This window comes from Sinohyriopsis cumingii, chromosome 12, assembly GCF_028554795.1.
Source record: "Sinohyriopsis cumingii isolate HCF-2022 chromosome 12, ASM2855479v2, whole genome shotgun sequence".
NCBI lineage: Eukaryota > Metazoa > Mollusca > Bivalvia > Unionida > Unionidae > Sinohyriopsis > Sinohyriopsis cumingii.
The window spans coordinates 17,073,551-17,093,224 of record NC_142972.1 but is presented as its reverse complement, the minus strand read 5'-3'; the positions used below and the strand labels follow the sequence as shown (position 1 = coordinate 17,093,224).

General features: G+C 33.8%; 1 protein-coding gene across 1 annotated transcript in view; it reads right to left on the bottom strand.

Annotated features, from left to right (window-relative positions):
• The window catches only part of LOC149786033 (E3 ubiquitin-protein ligase rnf213-alpha-like), a 260,766-nt gene that overhangs the window by 26,197 nt on the left and 214,895 nt on the right, over positions 1 to 19,674 (bottom strand). The window contains exons 36-44 of the mRNA XM_089978105.1: positions 17,031 to 17,153; positions 13,980 to 14,100; positions 10,943 to 11,184; positions 9,040 to 9,122; positions 8,035 to 8,168; positions 6,013 to 6,105; positions 4,703 to 4,882; positions 923 to 1,089; positions 216 to 438 (exon numbers count right to left, since the gene is read on the bottom strand). Of these exons, the coding sequence (XP_089834231.1) occupies positions 216 to 438; positions 923 to 1,089; positions 4,703 to 4,882; positions 6,013 to 6,105; positions 8,035 to 8,168; positions 9,040 to 9,122; positions 10,943 to 11,184; positions 13,980 to 14,100; positions 17,031 to 17,153 (1,366 nt within the window). The remainder of the gene's footprint in view (positions 1 to 215; positions 439 to 922; positions 1,090 to 4,702; positions 4,883 to 6,012; positions 6,106 to 8,034; positions 8,169 to 9,039; positions 9,123 to 10,942; positions 11,185 to 13,979; positions 14,101 to 17,030; positions 17,154 to 19,674) is intronic.

Here is a 19,674-nt window from a genome sequence, read left to right as displayed (position 1 = left end):
AATGTTATTTTCATGACTTTATACTTAAGAACTGTTCTCAAAACATGAATGGACTAATAATGTAGCTCTAATACCCAATTAGTTATCCATCAAACACCCCAAAACCTTAGACACAAATGTCCAATTGTTTGGTGCACTACTTTTTTTACAAGTTCAAAAACCGTTATAAACTGTAGATTTTATTGAAAAATGGGTTGAATATTCAAAGTATATACCTGTTTAAATTCTCTAAAGAGATCCTTGTGAGCTGCATTTCCCTGCATGGCATCAGCCACAATAGTTTTGGCCAGGGATTTAGAACTGCCAGGTTTTCCCACCAGGAACAGAGGGATCCTCAGCTCAACACTAGTGACCATCATGAACACATTCTCCTTAAGAGCAGTGTTCCTGGCAATGTTCTTCTCCAGTTGAACATTTTCTAGGAATACATCCTGGCATCTGTGAATTATAATGTTCATATAAATGACTAACATATACTGTATTAATAATCATGTCCCCATTACCTAACACAGATGGCTCCATGTAAATTTGCTGAATAAAAGCAAATGCTGGACAAAAAGATAAGACCTTCCACTATTCAAAACAATGTCACATAAATTATACAGGTAAATTATATTACTCAGTTCATCTCAACAGCAGAAGTCACTGAACAAAGTCAAATTTTGCAATAATTTTTTTAAGTGATTTCTGAAAAATATTCCTTTGCCCATAAAGGTTCTGGCAAAAGACTACAACATAACAATCATTACAATGGTGAATTTTAGGTACAAAATTAATTACAATTAATTAATGCTCATTTCCTTTGTGAAAAATAAGAAAATAATAATGTCAAAGACAGATATTCAAATTACCTGTACCGCCTATCTAAATTTTTAATGACTGTGAAAAAGAAGAAAAATAAAAGTCCTTTAACTCAACTTACATGGAAATCTCCTGTTCAATCTGATCAGGTCCGTGTGGGAGATTGCATGGAGCCCTGAAGAAGCGTGCCACATGTCTCCTGTACTCAGCTCTGTTCTTTAGACAGGCATGGTAACACACTCCAAGAGCAAGGACCAGAGATCTTGTTATGTCACTTAGGTCTTGGTTCTACAAGAGAAACTCAAAAGAATATTTGTGTTACATTTTCAAGTGCAGGTTAAAATGAAGAAAATGACATAAAAGTGAAACACATAAAAACTTTCAAACAACTTGCAAGCAATCTAGTAATGTAAAACATTTATGGCATAGAACAATCAAATGATTATGTATAAAAATGCCATTTATTATGTCCCTAACTACATTATCTTTTGCACACATACATAACTCTATATTATGACACAGAAACATGCAATCTCCATAATTACCAATTAAAAGTATATGGAAAAAGCCAAGTTTTCCAATAAGTTTTGATTTTCTGAGAATATTTACCCGATCACATTAGGAATATAAGCATTCAATCTCCCAAATCAAGCACTAACAAAAGACAAAAATTAATCTTTTCTGTCTATATCATATAGGCAAAGGGCAATAACTATTGCCCATTATCTCCCATACCATTGCTAGATGTTGCTGGCATAGCAGGGTGGATGAGAAGATCTATAAGGAATGTGATCATGGCAAGTATTCTCTGGAAAACATAATTTACTAGAAAAAATTTACTTTCTCCCTGAAATATGTTCCCATTCGTATTAACATCAGAAGAATAGGTAAAGGTGGCTATCTACAGTTTCTCATTTTGCACAGGTAAAGTTTTAATTCCATTTATTTTGGTGTATGACTGCTGGGTGTAATTTGGGTTATAGAGTATACAGCTTGGCCTTGCTTGATGTATGCACCTGCCAAAAAACTGCTAGCTCCACTTGGTCATTTTCACTTCCAGGATTACAAAGGTGAATTGTAAAAATAAAATAAAAATGAGCAAATAACTTTCTTCAATTTGTTATGTATTTTGCACTTTCAGAAGCTGTCATTGTCTAGCTTAGCAAAATTAATTTTTCCTATTTTAATAACTGTTAAGATAATGTACTTTGGACTAATTCAAGCTGACTTTTTTGAGAACATGTGAGCAGCCATTTTGGTTAGTTGTGTGCTTAGATCATGCACTCTTTCCATAAGCATAATATCTATAGAACTTTCACCCATAGTATGTGAAAGTAACATAGAGGTATACCAACATTTTCTCCTCTGTGCATGTTGCAAATGTAAAAAACTTCACCTTATACTTGTCACTCTTTAAGAGGTACATAAGATCTGTTGAGTGTTCCTTATATGAGGAAGGAACGCTGAGCATCCTATCTATACCAAGGGTATCCTTCTAGGGAAGGATGGATTCCCTATGTAAATGATATTAACCCATTTTCCTAATGCAACACTGCCTATGGTCATATGATATATGCCAAACAGCTAGGCATTCACTACAGCACACTTGCAGAGAGATCACCTAGAGCAGTGTCAACCTTACCAGTGCCTGTATCCCTGAGGATTTTTACAGAGGGAGCTACTTGCAATAAATGACATTTTCTTATTTATGTTTGTTTAATTAGGCTAAACTTTGGCACATCAGTTCTCATTAAAATTATATACATAATGGTATAAATTTCATGCTACATGCAGAAATAAAACTCATGCATAAAGGTAAAAATAAATGATTTTCTTACCAATTTGTTTCTCTTACCATGAATAATCCACAAAATCCATTATGAATTCACACTGAATAATTAACACTATCAACACATGAAATTCATTCCATTTTATGTACACAGAAATTCCACTTGTTATCTCTCTTGCAAACTTAACCTTGTGTGAATACTCTGTCAGATTCTGTCAAATAAAAGTCTACTCCCAGTGTCAAGGTTATATGTAACTTGGTAGTTTTTAATTTGATGGCTGTTTAAAATAAATGGATAAAGCCTGATATATTTATATATTGTAACTGTTGTAACCAGCAGATATGTTGCATTTTACACTTGAGGTCATGTTATAAAGGTCAAGATCACAGCTCAATATTTTAAGGTTCCTTTTGTTTCTGCCATATTTGGTAATTACTTGTTAACACTCTGGAACGCATATTTCTGACCTGATTGCAGCCAAATGCAATATGAATTTATACCATGACAATCTCAAATGAATTTGATAATGAACAAGATCTATACATAAGCAATCATGCTTCTGATTGGTTAACCTTGTTACCATTCTGATTGGTTAACCTTGTTACCATTCTGATTGGTTAACCTTGTTACCATTCTGGAGGCTATATATTTGATTTGATTTTGATCAGACATTGAATATAGGCTTATACCATCAAGGTCTTAGACAAAAGCTGAGTTTCTTACCACTCTGGAGGCTGCATTTCTGATCCAATTTAGATCTGACTTGGAAGATATGTTTATATCATCAAATCAGGTAAATGGACAATACAAATAACAAATACACAGAAACTTTCCCCACCCCCTCTTGCTCTCTCCAAAATGAATTGGGTGGAAAAAGCACATTACCATCAGTGACTGTAGTTCCAGAAAATCTAAAATGTTTGGGAGATCCAAATATGCTCCTTCTTGATATGACATGAACAGAAACTTTCATCACACAGTCTTGAAGTCAACACACTGCACAAGAATGTGCTCCACTGTCAGTGGACACTGGCATGGGATACACTCTAGCTGAGGTTGACACTTCCAGAAATGTGCATGTGTCAGATATGTGTGTCCTATATGCTTGCAACACAAAACCTCATCTTTGCAATCTGTTCTACACAAGGGATAACACTCAGATTATGGGACTGCAATCTGTTCTACACAAGGGATAACACTGTCAAATTATGGGACTGATCATCTGCTAGACAAGCATCAATCAGTTTTCAAAATCAAGAAACACAGATTATATGAGATGGAAATGTATAAGCAATGTACACATCTGGGATTTCACTTGCAGATATCAGTGTTGTTGTATGGTTTAATGCCATTTTTCAGCACAAGATAGGCTATATATGGCAGCCAGTATAAATGGTAGAGGAAGAAACCAGGAAAACCCCGGAAAGAACGACCGACTCACAAGAAGCTACTGGCAAGCTTTCTCACATAACCACATGAGCTGAATCTGAGACTTGAACCCACACAGGCAGAGGTGAGATGGCAGTGATCCGTAATGGTGAGTGCTTTAGACCACTCAGCTACTCTGGGCCCCTGCAGATATCAGTGAAAGCAAATGATTATCAATTCCTGGTGACAGTGCTGGTGGATATGCATCAATAGTTCAAAATCAAATGTTTAAATTTAATAAGAAAATTTAATCATGCTTAGGATAGTAACCTAACTCACAAATATACATACATATAGGAATAGAACTGCATAAGAAGAAAATTAGTTTGAAGGCCATGGTCACCTAAGACCATTTTACAGAATGACATAAAATGACATGCTGAATTTAAAATCACATTAGGTAAAGGTGAATATTTAATTTATATATTTTTGTTTTCAAATCTTACTAATTCTTTCAACTAAATTCAGGTTACAAAATATTTTGGTCATTTTAATCATATCATTAAAAACCCAAGGTGAACCAGTCAATAATATGAGCATCTTTTGCCTTAAAGAATCAAGTTTTCAGCCGACAATAAAATTTTAACTATAAATTGAAAACTAGTAGACGAAATCTAATCTTCAGAGTCAATAATCCTATACACCATTATGTCAACCTGAGCCTCTCCAACAGCTTCTGGTACCTTCTCTGCCTCCTCATCTTCATTCTCCTCTTCCGTATTCATTTTATTATCAGCAGACAATGCTTTATTTTCATCCATTCTTTTAAACAATGTTCTCCCCTCTTGGCTTTGTGAATAGAGCCAGCTCATTACATTCAGAACACGCTCCACATCTCGTAAGGATACAAAGCTGCATTCATCCTGAAAATGAAAGTGAATAAAACGTTGGAAAACTGATACAAAAGTTCCATGAAGCTTTCACTCCTCAAATCTGAGTGGAATCAGTGATTATGTAGCTCATCTCTACAGAGCTTTTAATAGTCTCCAGTAGCTACAGTGTAAACAATGGTTATCATGAAGAAAATAAATTCTTGATAAAGGGACCTTGTGTTTAAAAGTCATGTTATGGGGTGCTGTTCATATCAAAATCAAGAAAATCTGACAACTGGATGAATCTTTCTTCATAACATACTCTTAGAACCAAAAGAGGTCATTGCAACCTACATGTTTAGGCTTTACCAAGTATTTCTGCTTAGCTTGTGACTTCAATGATTTGTACATGCTACACATACAGCAGTATAGTTACAGTAGAGTTACAGCCCCTACAAAAAACTTCAAAGAATGCCCTTAATGACCAATATATTTAGAAGTTGAAAGAAATATGTTTATTCAGTGGTAAAATTTCCATTTTAATGACTAGACAATGTAAATTGTGACAGGTAACCTGCAGCAGGTTAATCATGTATTGAACATGTAAATTTGCATAGGAATTAGACTAGTGGATTCATACATTTCATGTTGTGCCTCAGCTTTCATAGCAATTAAGATGATTACTAATGGCTGTCACTCCAAGCTTACTCAAAACATATGTTCACCCAGTAAATAAGTCTTCTAGGGATGGACAAATATAATAGCTTTTGAAGATGATGTTAAGAACTAATTGAGAAAAAAAAAAAAGAAAGATTAGAGTCTTTTGATGGGGCTAAGATACGCTATTGGCCAAAAATATTTCTAGGAATCCAAGTTTGAACGTAACGACAGACTAACTGGATGTAAGATAGGCACCATTTTTCCTCAAGAGAAACTAGACATCACAAGGTGAAAACTCCAGATTGATATAACAATTCATTAAGGAGGACAGTAGAGTTACAGTCCCTACAACAGACTCAAATTTTTATTCTTCTTTTCTTTTAACGATGGTTCTTAAAATCTGCTTCAGAAGCAGATGAGGCTTCTTATGTAAAGATGTAGCCACTGGACTCTAGGCACCCATGATCAAACTTAGTTCTTATGAGCTGGAAAGGATATGCTCTAACAGTAGGATTGTCTACCTTTTGTTGTCTCATAAAGTCCTGAGAGGCAGTTAGAACTCCACTGATCACCTCAATCAATCCGGATATGTCAGGAAGTCTGCCATTTCGAATCTGGAATAAATTAATGACTCCTGCATGACTTATTGAAATTATATTGAAAAATATATTTCAGCATTTACTTTGAATTTATTAAGAGAAAACTGCATGAGATTTACACATTTATCATACAACAAAAAAACCAAGTGAAATACTGAGGTATAAATAATGTAGGTGTTACATTTAAGTGACTGCTCTGAATGATATGCATTTAATAACATCATAGTGTTAAATCCAAACTATCATGTTAAAGTGTAAACAAAACTGCCATGTCATACAAAAACACACAATTCTTGACTACCACAGACATGGTAGGCATTCTGCAAAATATAACGTCCCTATACTGCTTCTATGATGAAATTAGGGGAAACTAAATGTCCGACTCCACCAGCACTGCAATAAAAATCTCTTTCCAAAGAATGACTCAAGCTTCAAACTGGTATTGCCTGTGAATCCAACTTGTTGACTGTGCCCACTGTGGCAATTTCAAAGTGGATTAAACCAACACTGCTACATTTTATTAGCACATGCTTTTGTCAGCCAGGTTATAACTCAGCTAAATATATAGTGCAGGTGCAGCTAGCGGGCTTGGTTATTTTCTTGTTCAGCCGCCATGTTTACACATGACATTGTTCTGTGTTTATCTTGTTATGTATACTAAATCAAAATCCTCAAAATCAAATATTAAAAAACTCTCGTGTTTTTTAAAAGTCAAAACAGCTGAAGGCAACAAGTAATCTGAAATTTGGCAATATTTCAGTGAAGCATAAAAGAAGGTGAAATGCAACATATGTTCAACGGATTAGCTCTGTTCAATGGATTAGCTCTGTTCAATGATTAACTGATTCAGTTCTGGGACAATCTTATGACATATAAAGATTAACACCTTTTGACATATGACATGGCTGCCAAAACTGGTTCCTGAGATCATCACTCAACAGAAACCTTACAGCATTCAAAACTCTACAATTTCTTCAATGTCAAATGTAAAATCGAAGAAGTTCACTGAAAAACTAATCATAATATGTGTAAATGACCCATAACCTCCAAGTATGGTGGAGGGGAAAAATTTTAAAAGTTTCTGTACCAAACTAAATACCTCAAACAAGATTCCACACAAATGAACTATTTCAAGTTACGATATGACTTTCTGTAGTGAATGCCAGCTGTAAGTCCTAACTTCACGCAATGCTACATCATCTAAGCATCATGAACATGTTTTGAGATGACCACCTTGCTGGTACCGAGAAACCATCAATAGTCTTATCAACCAAGATGAGGATCCACATTTGCAAAAATCTGAAAGATCCTCATGCCTGGATGTTTTCTGCCAAATTTGCTTAAATTCTGTCCAACAGTTTTTGAGAACCTTATGAAGGATTTTCTTCTTTAATGATGACAGAGACATAATATAATGGATTTTTTAATGCCAGGATGTTTTCTGTCAAATCTGATCAAACTAATCAGCCATTTTTAAAAGATGTCCTTGATGGTTCACATATTTTTAGTAACAGTGACCATATTTGATGACAGATCATCTGCAAGACTTTCAAGCCAAAATGCTTTCTATTAAATTTGGTTATGGCTCTTCCAGTGAAATATACTTGGGACCCATGCTCATCTCTTGATCTCTCAATAAAATATCCCTAGAGTGATTGGTCAATTTTACAGAAAATTAAATACAAATGTCTCTGAGCAAACATCCATCTATAATTCTTTTCCTGACAATCTGCAAAAAGTACAGAACCCTGTGAAGTTTTCCAGCTGATATTTCTTTCCAGAAAAACCCATTATGTGCAGATCATTCTCTGGTTACTGGTTTCTGCAAGTCCAACAAAGAGTCCATATATTCTGATAGAATGAGCCATATTAGTCAAGTGATAACCATACAACATCTTGTAAGCATGATTGTATCTCCTGATATAGTCCCTACTTTGTACTTACATATCTCCTAACCATCTGTCTGATGTAGAGGTCTTCAATCTGTGTATTCAATTGTCCAAAGTCCCATACAAGGGGCAACAAACTCTGTGGCAGTGGCTGTACCCTGTATACCAATCTTCTCATGGGAACCCGGCCTGTGCACATGAACAGAAACTTTTGTAACTGTAACATGATACCGTTTATAGTATGATGTCCTTTCAAGGAGAAACATGTATACTTAATCCACATTAGCAAAGCATAAAATGTAGGCTGCACTTTCCTTCTTTGGTGGTTAGAATGTCGTACTAAAAGAGATGCATCTAATTATCGAGTTTCATGATTGAATAAAAACAGCACCCAATAAATGAACTTCAAATGCAACATTTCAACAAAGTCAATGAACTATGAAATATAGGTGACAGTAATCTCTTTCTGCAAAATGATGTAGAACTCGTCAAAATGCATCCAATCACAAAGTTTCATGATTCTAGGTATAGTATGCATGTAGCATGCCAAAAACACCTAGACATAAGCTAAATCCAAAAGTGAACCAAAACAATTAAAAGATGAAATATAAATTCTTGATGAGCTTTTGTTACTGTATCGGTGTTGTATCAAGAAAAATGCACATCATCAGTTTCATTATTCTAGCATGAACATTGCATGAGAAACATACATCAAACACAAACTTGACCCCCCTGTCAGTGACATGCAGAAGATGGACCAAGACAACCTACTAAAATGAGTGAGTATTGCTCATCAAGATGCCTCTCCTCATCAAGCTGCATGAGTCTAGATAAGATACTATCAAGTTTAAAGCATGAACAGTAAAAACATAATTTAACAAAAAGTCAGTGATCCATGAAATATGGGACACAATGAACTATTTTTAAGGTGATGGTGTAGCAATTATCAACATGCATCATCTCACCATCAGCCAATAAATCTACATGTCAATTGTAAAATCATATATTAATTTACATGAAAGAAAGCATTCATGATACAAAAAGGTCTCTCGATAATTACCCAGTCTATCAGTCGTTTTGTCAGCATCCACATGGTATCCCAGTCCTGCCTGTTCCAGCCGCTTTATCAAAGCCTCAGAGTGCCTGGGGTAGAACAGATATACAAAGTGAAAACAATTCGCTTCAGTAGTAGATAATAATTTTTATCTATGGCAAAAAGAACAAGATACAATTGTCTTTAATTGTTTGTCCTTGTGACTACTTGGACTAAATTTAGGGGCTCAGTCTCTCCTTCAGATAGCCATGCCATTATGTCATAAATTATTATGAACTTAAAAAATTATATATATATATATATATATATATATATATAAAATTATAATTTGCTCATTACATCACCAAACTATAAGCACTGAATTCTTTTAAATTACTGTAATAATCACATTAGTAGTATTTCTCACTTAAGTCCTGGCAGTCTAATTGGTCTAAAGCACTTGTCTTTACCAATCACTGCCATGCCACCTCTGTCTGCATGGGTTTCAGGCTCAGGCTCAACCAATATGGGTACATGAGAAAGCTTGCCATTAGCTTCCATGGGTCTATGGTTCTTACTGGGGTTTTCCCAGGTTCTTCCAAAACCAGTTATACTGGCTGCCAGGTATAGCCCGTCTTATGCAGAAAAATGGCATTATGCCCACAAAAACAGCAGTATGTCTCATCAAAACTAAATTTTTAAGAAATAATTTCCTATATTATGTTCAAATAGCAAAGTGCCTACAGAAAACTTTATCATGGATTTTTTCTTTTAAACTACTGCATATTTCTAAAACAAAAAAGCCAAATATATAATTTTATGTTTTATGTTGGTAATTTAAAGTCAACCTTTTTTCTGATCATTCTGATTATTGAATTTTCTTATGCATTCATTTCACTTGATTACTCATACTGACATATCCATATTAGTGTCTTCTGCTCTCTGGCAATATGCACTGATTATCATCAACAATATAAAAGTTTTAATTCCAAAAAGATCTGCATTTGAACCAGACCATGAGTCATTATCACTTTCACTGACACAAAAAAGTCAAATATTTTTCAATTCCTTACAGATTGCATCATCAAAATACAAGGCAATCATGTTCATGAAGAAGCTTGCCATAGTCCAAGTTGATAAAACCAAAGGTCTTGATGATAAAGAGTACTTACCAAATAGTAAAGATAGAGAGCATAAGCTTGAACAAATGATATCATTATTTTGGGGGTCCTTTCATGATCCGCTGCTGACATTTCCAAATACCCTAACAAATTTGATCACACTAAAAGGTGCAAAGGCACAATCTGGACAAAACAGTGAATTGGCTGAATTTATTTAAACTCATGTATAAGATCTGTGGAGTGTTTCATTGTTGACTGTTCAACAGAATACTTTAAATCTGCCACTGTCAATGAAATTAACAAGACTCTAAATATCAATTAAAAACAGTCACTATAATTTATATTTTTCATTTCCTGAAGAATAAAAAAAAAAACTCTCAGAAAGATAAGCCCTCAATAATAACCAAGTAGACATTCCTTGACCTACATATCATTCTAAAATATGCATATAAAAAGCAGCAAGCCAAACATAATTTATAATGCTAAACAGAAAAGACCTTAAAAAAATCAAACAAATTTTGACTTTACTTGGGCATTCTTTTTATACCTGGTAAATATTATTTACAAAAATATTAAACATAACTATGATAAATTCCAAATTTAATATGACATAATACAAAAGTTCTGTGGAACCTGGTATTTTTCAGTATGTTGGCATTTTACCATGATGTCAAACTTATAAAAACTTTAACACAAAAATTTAATGCTAACAATGCTGTTATCATGACTATTGGAAATGTAATATCCATGTCTCATCATGGTAAAACAAAAACAAACTCAAATGGTTTCTTTTATCAGTCATTATTCACTTTTTATATGGGTTGCAAGCAGCCACAAATTTGAGGTTCTGACATCTGTCTAAATGGTTTCCTTCCATGGACTTGTCACACATGATCTCTTTGATCATTCCTATGGCCTCTGTTGTGTTTGCTTCATCAAAGAAAAGCACTGTGTACATGTGAGGTCCATACTGGTCTGTATTCTGTTGAGCAATGTTCCTTGCTTCCCCTACTTTCCTCTTTATATCTGCATTTGTTGTGCCACCATGCACCTGTTTAGAGAAAAAAGACAGAATGATTAACCAACTTGGTTGGGTTTAATGACATATCAGCAAATGCAAGTCTATTCAATGCCGAGGCTACAGCCAAAACAAAGAAAAGGCCTAATCCAGAATAATTTGGTTACACACTCAATGTCAAAAGAAATATGAAGAATTAATTTTCAAAATTCTAAAAGTAGTTTATTTTGGACACTATTTAACAAATTCACTTTGCCAAAAAAAATTATGCCCTGTATTTTTCCTGAGACTTTAAAAGATCTGTATTTATACATTTATGTTTTCAGATACAACTGTAGTTCTAAAATTATAAAACATAACAAAACCCTGACTGATACCAGTTTGGGAAAATAGATAAATGGTTTGCTTTTTATCAGAAATAGCCCCAACAAGTTAGAATCAACTGCCAAAAATCAGGAGATTCAGCCTTCTCTATTCAATAAGTCACTGACAGTGATATAATCTGGAGTCAATTTGTTTAAACTATGTTACTTGTAGTGGAGAAATTTCTATCATAAAAAACATCAGACGAATATGACCACCTTTAATTACAAGAGAAAATCTTAAAGTCAAAGCCTTCATCTCATAAATTTTGTTGAACACATCTATTGAGAATAATGATAAAACCTGAATAATGCAGGTCACATGTCATATTATCAAAGGTTTAGTCCAGAATGAGTTTCATTGCCTAACAGCATTTTTAAATCAAGGTACTGAGAATACAGACTGGTGTGTTAAACATGACCAAAGGAATGAGTATAACTTATGAAATATTAATAATCATATTTTGTAAATGATCATAAGCAATTACTATTATCCCTCTAAATACATGTAATCTTAAATGTTGAAGTCTTTATTGCCTTTATCTCTTTACAGAGAATTGATTAAAAATGATTGCTAAAATATTTGAGACAATACTGAAGCAATTACCTTTGATTAACATAAGCTATCAAAGTATATAAGTGGAGTAAATTGTAAAAATTTTTTTGTAGTTATGTTCCATTATAAATTTGGAGTGATTTTCCTTGCTGAAAAGGCTAAATGAGCTAAAAATTGTTAGAAATACAAACTATTCCTAGTAACAATAGTAGACACCCTGCCATATACTCTGAAGGACGAAACCCATCCAAGCCCAAACCTTTGGGCCTGAGATTACTCATCTGACATCTGCCAAGAAATCTGTGACAGTAGATTGTTTTCTCTAAAGATTTCTTCCAATACCGCTGATTGTACATGTTACAGAAACAACTGTTTCAACTAATTTTCTATCTTCAGCTATATGGTATAGCAATCTGCATTCTAAGTTCCATATTGAAAGTAATAGTTGCTATATCTGATAGGGGGTTGGCATTTGTATCAAATTTGAAAGCCCTTTGAGCTATAACTTTTTCTGTCAAATTTGGTCAAGCTCTGTTAAAGTTCATCCCACAAAACATTGCAAATGATATCAAAGTCTTTTTTTCCATTGAATTTTCACATCAGCATCTCGAAATGTAACAAAAATTACCAAATTCATTTTGTGAATGAATGATTTAAACATAATTAATATTGACATACATTGCATCACCATTCATTTGATACATGCTGACAAAGACCGGTTTGCATACATGTAATCGCCCATGTTCATCCTGAGTTCTGGAAGATTCCATTTTTGATACTGCAAAGAAATCACTGGGGGCAAATATATTATTGCAGATTACAGCCAATAGGAAAGCTGATCTCTTCAAAATAAACATACTGACTCTCTTCCACAAGTCAGGACCCTGAGTGGCTGAGTGGTCTGAAGCACTCACTGTTCCAGATCACTGCCACCTCATCTCTGTCTACATGGGTTCGAGTATCGGGCTCTGCCAATGTGGGTATGTAAAAAAATTGCCAGTAGCTTCTTGTGGGTTGGTGATTCTTCTTGGGGTTTTCAATGATTCTTCCTTCACCAGTTATACTGGCTGACATGTATAGCCTATCTTGTGCTGAAAATGGCATTAAAGCACATAACAACAACAACAACAACAATCTTCCACAAGTCATAATGGTAACAAATAATTTGAGCTAAACAGACCACACTGTTTTAGCATATATTTAATGAGATGTGTTACACTCTTTGTCCATTCAAATGATGCTGAAATATATGTGCAAAATGAATTAGTTACTTTTATCGACATTTAATGATGCTAACCTGAAAATTCACAGAGCTACAGATGCATGCATGGAATGTATATGCAGCAGACGTCATTTGTGATGCTGTGTGGAACAAATTATAAACATTTTGAGATGAAGGATTTCTCTAGTAATGGTGTATATATGAAGGTGAGTAAGCATGACTGTACAAACCAAAAAGCCCTTCAGGCCAGAATGCTTTTTATTAAATATCAAACAAATCTTGTATGCAGTTATTTAAGAAATGATAAATCATTTTTCTAATATTAGTAACAGTGGCCATACATGATGGCAGATCAGCATCACTCGTATACAATGTAAAGCCCATCATAACAGGATACTAAATAAAGAGATGATAATGGTTTCCAACCTTTTCAAGTATGAAGACCCCCTCTTAACTTCAAAATTTTTTGTTGAACCCCACATCTTAACAGATTCATTTTTAGACCTTTCAAGCTATATGAGTTTTGCAACCTTCCCCCTTCTCGGGAATCCATGGCCCACATGTTGTGAACCACTAAACTAAAGGAAAACATGAAACCACAATCTTTTATCTTATTAGTCACCATACTATTTCAATTTTCAATTCCAAGTGTTGCTCTGTAATAGTATATGTGAACATTTTCATTCACCTTCATAAGTATCATATTTTTCACATTAGCTCCAGGTGGGGTCTGCAGTGCACATAAAAACTTGACAAGTCTAGTTTTACCACAACCTGTCTCTCCCATGATAATCACTGGAATGTCACACCTAGTTCAAAAGAAGAAGACAAAATAACTAGTAAAATGTAAGAAAGGTTGGATATAATTGTCTGCGCCATTAATTTTGATGTTCATGATCACATAATTACACAATTTCATTTATGACATTGTATTATCATCTTATACATTTTTCTTACAATTTCAACTTTTTAAATGTGTTGACATACCTCAAATTCACAAAATAATTAGATGATTTACAAATTATTCAACCTACAATGTTTTGATGTAAGATATCAATACTTTTATTAAAATTTTATACAATTGTATACCATGCCTAAGTATTAGGGCCATTGAGATACACAGTGTCTAACTAATGAATCAAAGTAACTTTCTTTGATCAGTCTATTCATCTCCATGGACAATATCAATTTGCATTAAAGATACACCAGGTATATAGTGTTTATTCATAGTAAAATGGATTGAAAGGTTATCACATAAATCATATTGGCTAATGTGAAGTAAGTGTTAAAATGCTGACAAAACAAAAATAAGTACTTTCTGTAACATTTGTATCTGTTAAATTTTGATGATGCAAAACATCTTTTACTATTCTGTTACTTTAGCTATAATAAAACAAAACTCTTGCAAATTTCTATTGCAAGACTGACAAATGAAAGTTACTGGTTTGATACTTTGTACCCCAATGGCCTTAATACTAAGGTACTATATAAAAAATTTTTTTTTAAAAAATGAATAAAGAATTTTTACATTTCATACACACACACACACACACACACATATATATATATATATATATATATATATATATATATATATATATATGAATGTATGTATTACTGCTTGTGTCTATATCATGATTTCAATGATTTAGTTTTCATTAGAGACTTCTGTGTCTTTCTGATCCATATGATAGTGTTATGATAATGCACACTAAATTATGTTATGGTAATAAAACAATTGTTTATATATACCAAGTCACACAAATTTACCAGCATTTGTGTTATTTCAATTTCACACATACACACATACTTCAGGAGTCTGCTATGCATGAATGCCCATACCAGTGACTCTGTACATCATTTTTTGATGATGTGTGCATGGTCAAAATGATATAGGTGTTGGTACATGCAGCCATGGTGATGAGTGCCATAACCCATGCACCTGGGTTCAAATCTCAGTGGAATAAATAAAAGATTCTCTAACCTGTATGCTAATATTATTTATTCATATTTAAAAGTTCTGTTAATGTGATCAAGCATTATTCTCTAGGATCCAGCAGGGATCAAGCATTCAAAACTAATGCTGGGACAGTAAAGATTATGTTTAACTGACAAGTTTGTACAGTGCATGGAAACCTTATTTACCTCTAGTACAGCTGCACAAACTTCAGTTTCAGCTCAATGGCGTGTTGCTATCCCTAAATGTAATGTAACCCTTGACAATGTTTTTTTTTATTTCACATGACGACAGCAATTATATCTCCTGCCACCAGACATAGTCAAATTGACATGTGATGCTCAATAATAATAATAATAATGAGGACTTTGTATAGCGCCTAATCTTAAGAAGCTCTAAGTGCTTTACAACATTAGACAACACTTATAAGATAAAAAACATATAATAATATGATTACAAAAACAAACACCATGAAATTAGAAAACATTAAAAGACATGCTGAGAATATTTCAGGTAGGAAACATTATTAGGTCTTTAAGTTTGTTCTTGCAGTCGAAATAAGTGAGTTTTGAGAGCCCTCTTGAATGTGATCACTGTGTCTTTGTGTCTAAGTTCAGTGGGCAATTCATTCCATGTTGCTGGGCCCTGGTATGCAAAAGAACGCTGTCCATATGACTTTGTTTTAATACTTGGAATAATGAGTATACGATTGTCAGAAGAGGAGCGTAAGTATCTTGCTGGTGTGTACACATGAGTGAGGTCAGGTAGGTATGTTGGACTAGAGTCCGACAGTGAAACGTAGCACAGAGAACAAATTTTTTGTTTGATTCTGGATTGAATGGATAGCCAGTGTAGGGTACAGAGCAGCGTGGAGGTGTGCTCTGATCGTGGTACTCTAAGTATGATCCGAGCAGCTGTGTTTTGAACTTTTTTGAAGTTTCTGGAGGAGATATTGAGATGAACCAGACAGAACTGAGTTACAATAGTCCAGTCTTGAAAGTACTAATGAACACACAAGTGTTTTAGTGGTATCAACTGAAAGATATTTGCAAACTGAGCCTGATCTGTCTCACCTCAAGATTGCAGCCTTGCATATGTTCATGACATGTTGTTGCAATGTGAGAGTACTGTCCAGAATAACACCTAGGTTTCATACTGATTGTGTGAATTTAATGTTGGTGTTGCTGATATTTATTGTTTGAGGTAAAGGATGTGAATGAGAAAGTCTTTGTGTTGTGATCAGAATAATTAGTTCCCTTCCTGTTTTTATTTCTAAGAATCTGAATATTCCTTGTTATTCTTCTGTACTGAAAATTAACACTTTTAATAGGATTATATTCCATTTTATCTTCAACGTGTATTGCTTGCCAGACACCATATTTAAAACTTCTATAATCATCAGTTTGATCATGCAGATGCCTTGCATGAAAAAGTATCTGCAGTTCAAAGCATCTGAGGTATTACTGTAAAGTTAGTCTGGTTCCATTACTAACTCCTCTAAATTGAATATGAAACCCGAATCTACATCAAACACAGATGAGCCAGTTATCTGGATTTTACCATAGCAATCATATTTCCATAGTTTTTTCTTTTTTTCCACAAGCCCATATTTTAAGGATCATTTTGGTAAGAATTATGGCAAAATCTTAAGGACTGGCAGGTCTGTGCATATATATATATATATATATATATATATATATATATATATATATATATATATATATATACACACACATACACACACATGTATATGAAGCTGCTGCAAATTCATAATAATCTTACCTGAACCTCATGTAGATGGCCAGAATCTTCTTAACATTGTCTGTTGTCAATTCATAGGTGTCATCAGGGTCACAAGGCTGATCATTTCCCATCACACGACAAAGTCTCTCTATTTTTTTATTCCTAAAAAAATTTACCAAACTAGACAAATCACTCACCTGGCTTGTACTGACCTACAATTCAAACAGCAACTGCTATGTAATTTTTGAACCATAGATCTATCTACTTACTATAAGGTTCTATTGTTAAACTCTATACAACTAAATGAATCAACTTGTTGAATCTACCAACATATGTGTTTGTGTGTCTGATGTAGATTTTTAACGTAGTTTTAACAACTTTTCAGTCACATGGCTGAGTGCCAAGCAAGGTAGCTGCTAATACCATTATTATAAGTCTCTGGTTTGACTCGGCTGGGGTTCGAACCTGCGACCTCCTGCATCCGAGACTGACACTCTAGCCACTTCGGCCACCAGAGTGGTCTTGCAACTATTGTAAAGCTGCAGTTCATAATTTTATATGTTAAAATATTAAGCAGTAAATAAGCATTGATTCCAGCGAATTCCGACTGACATATTACCTTAAAATTATAACATAATGCTAACTGTGACATATGATCCAGTGTTGAAAACCACTACCTACTCCATAGCTCAAAACATTCAACTTTCAAACCAGACTGTAACTTTTTAAAGGCATTTAACTATTTGATTCAGTAGTTGTCAGCAGAGGTTCTAAATGTTAAGTCTGAACATGATCATTTAGCTCCAACTTTCAAGAATAGTTTAGTGAAGATTTTTATCCTGTGCTTTTAGTCTTGCTAATCTGCCACATCTACTCTCCTATTAGTTGATGCATTTTTTACTGAGAATTTGATTTACGGAGAGTAAAACTGAGAAATCTAGTGGTAATATTGGAAACTCCAGCTGTCTGCAGTACATACAAAACACTGTCAATTCAAATATTTTTACATTTTCATGCCTCTATTCAGTTCATGAACTGCATGTAGGGTATGCACTGTGCTGTTTTATTATGGTATTCATTGCAAAAAAAACCTTTAATCTACATTTATTTGGGTTTAAATAATTGTATATTAAATTAAATATTACTCACTGCAAAGTGATGAGTGTATTTTTTACTAGTAAGTTTATCTGCTTCCACTTTTTGCAAAGTCTGAACAACCCATATTTGTATATTTTGTGTGTTTTTTTGTTGTATAAACATCATTTAATCTAATAAAAGTTTTGATTTGATTCATACTTGTCTTTTCATGAGCCTGGTTAATTCTCAAGTCATATTTCTGAAATTATCATTGTATGGTTAATATCTCATATTATCTGCCAGTGCATACGGACCAATAAGTCCTTGGATTGTAAAGGAAGCACCAACTTTACTTTCATGTTAATTATACCTAATCACTTAAACATTCCATTAGCATCATCCAAAAATATACATAGCTAAAAAAAGAGGCACTACATGTCATCATTTAATGAATTATTTGCTGCACTCTGCACAGAAACTCAAACATGATTTTCTTTAAAGCCCTTCAATTAAAATCATTACAAGCTTGTGTATTTCCTACGGATGTTGTTTAAACAATCTTCCTCAGTATCAAAGACTGAATGGAAAATGTTTCACCAGTTGACAGTCCTCTGACAGAGCCATGAATTTTGACAGTTCTTCAGGTAGAGTTTTGCAACTCCCTGTTTACATCTGACCTTAATGCAATAACTTGTAATGGCAGCACCCACATGCTTTTCCAGTTGACAACCATTTGATGGAACCAGGAATCTGATACTTGTTCAATGCCAAGTTGAGTGATTATTTGAACTCCTGCAGTTATGATGAACAATTGACACCTGTTCAGTTGCATCCTTTAATAGATTTCACAGGCTACATGATCATAGTTCATTTAGAAAGCCCATTAGCTCAAATGCAGAGAATGACAGTAAAGATGAATCAGAAAGTATTTACAAATGATGATGGAACTTTTCAAAACTTTATTCGGTGACTCTGATGATGAGAATAAATTCTAATGGGCAAAAAACAGATGACATTATACACTGACTATTTTTTAGGATATTAGGATACTGTGAATCAAAATATTTTGACTTAACTTTCATCGTTTTTTTGTAAGATGTATTGAATGAACATATTACAGGATATTCTGAATTGCATCATTCTGGAATATTTTTATACCAGTATGTGACCTATAATATAACTCTGGGATTTATCATATAAATGGATTTAAAATGTCAAACATTATGGATTATATTGCAAGAATATGGGCAAAATATAAGTTGCCAATTAATTTGTGACATATTCTATTCAATAATACAGAGTTACCAACCCTCCAGACTCGCAATTAGTGACAAGAGGGATAAAGATTAGTGAAAACAATTAGTGAAAAATTATGCCATGACACTAGCTCAATCCACTTTGATGGTCAGTACTGCATTATATGAAAATCCCCAAATAAAATGAAAACATTATTTACACAGATTACATGAACAAATTTATTTGCAGCGAAATTTACTGATATAAACAAACTTCATGCTATTTGTGATGAGATGATGCTGTGGCAGTCTTGAACTTCCTCAATTGGGATATGGTAAATTTGTTTTTAAAACAGTTCAAACTTCTTGCC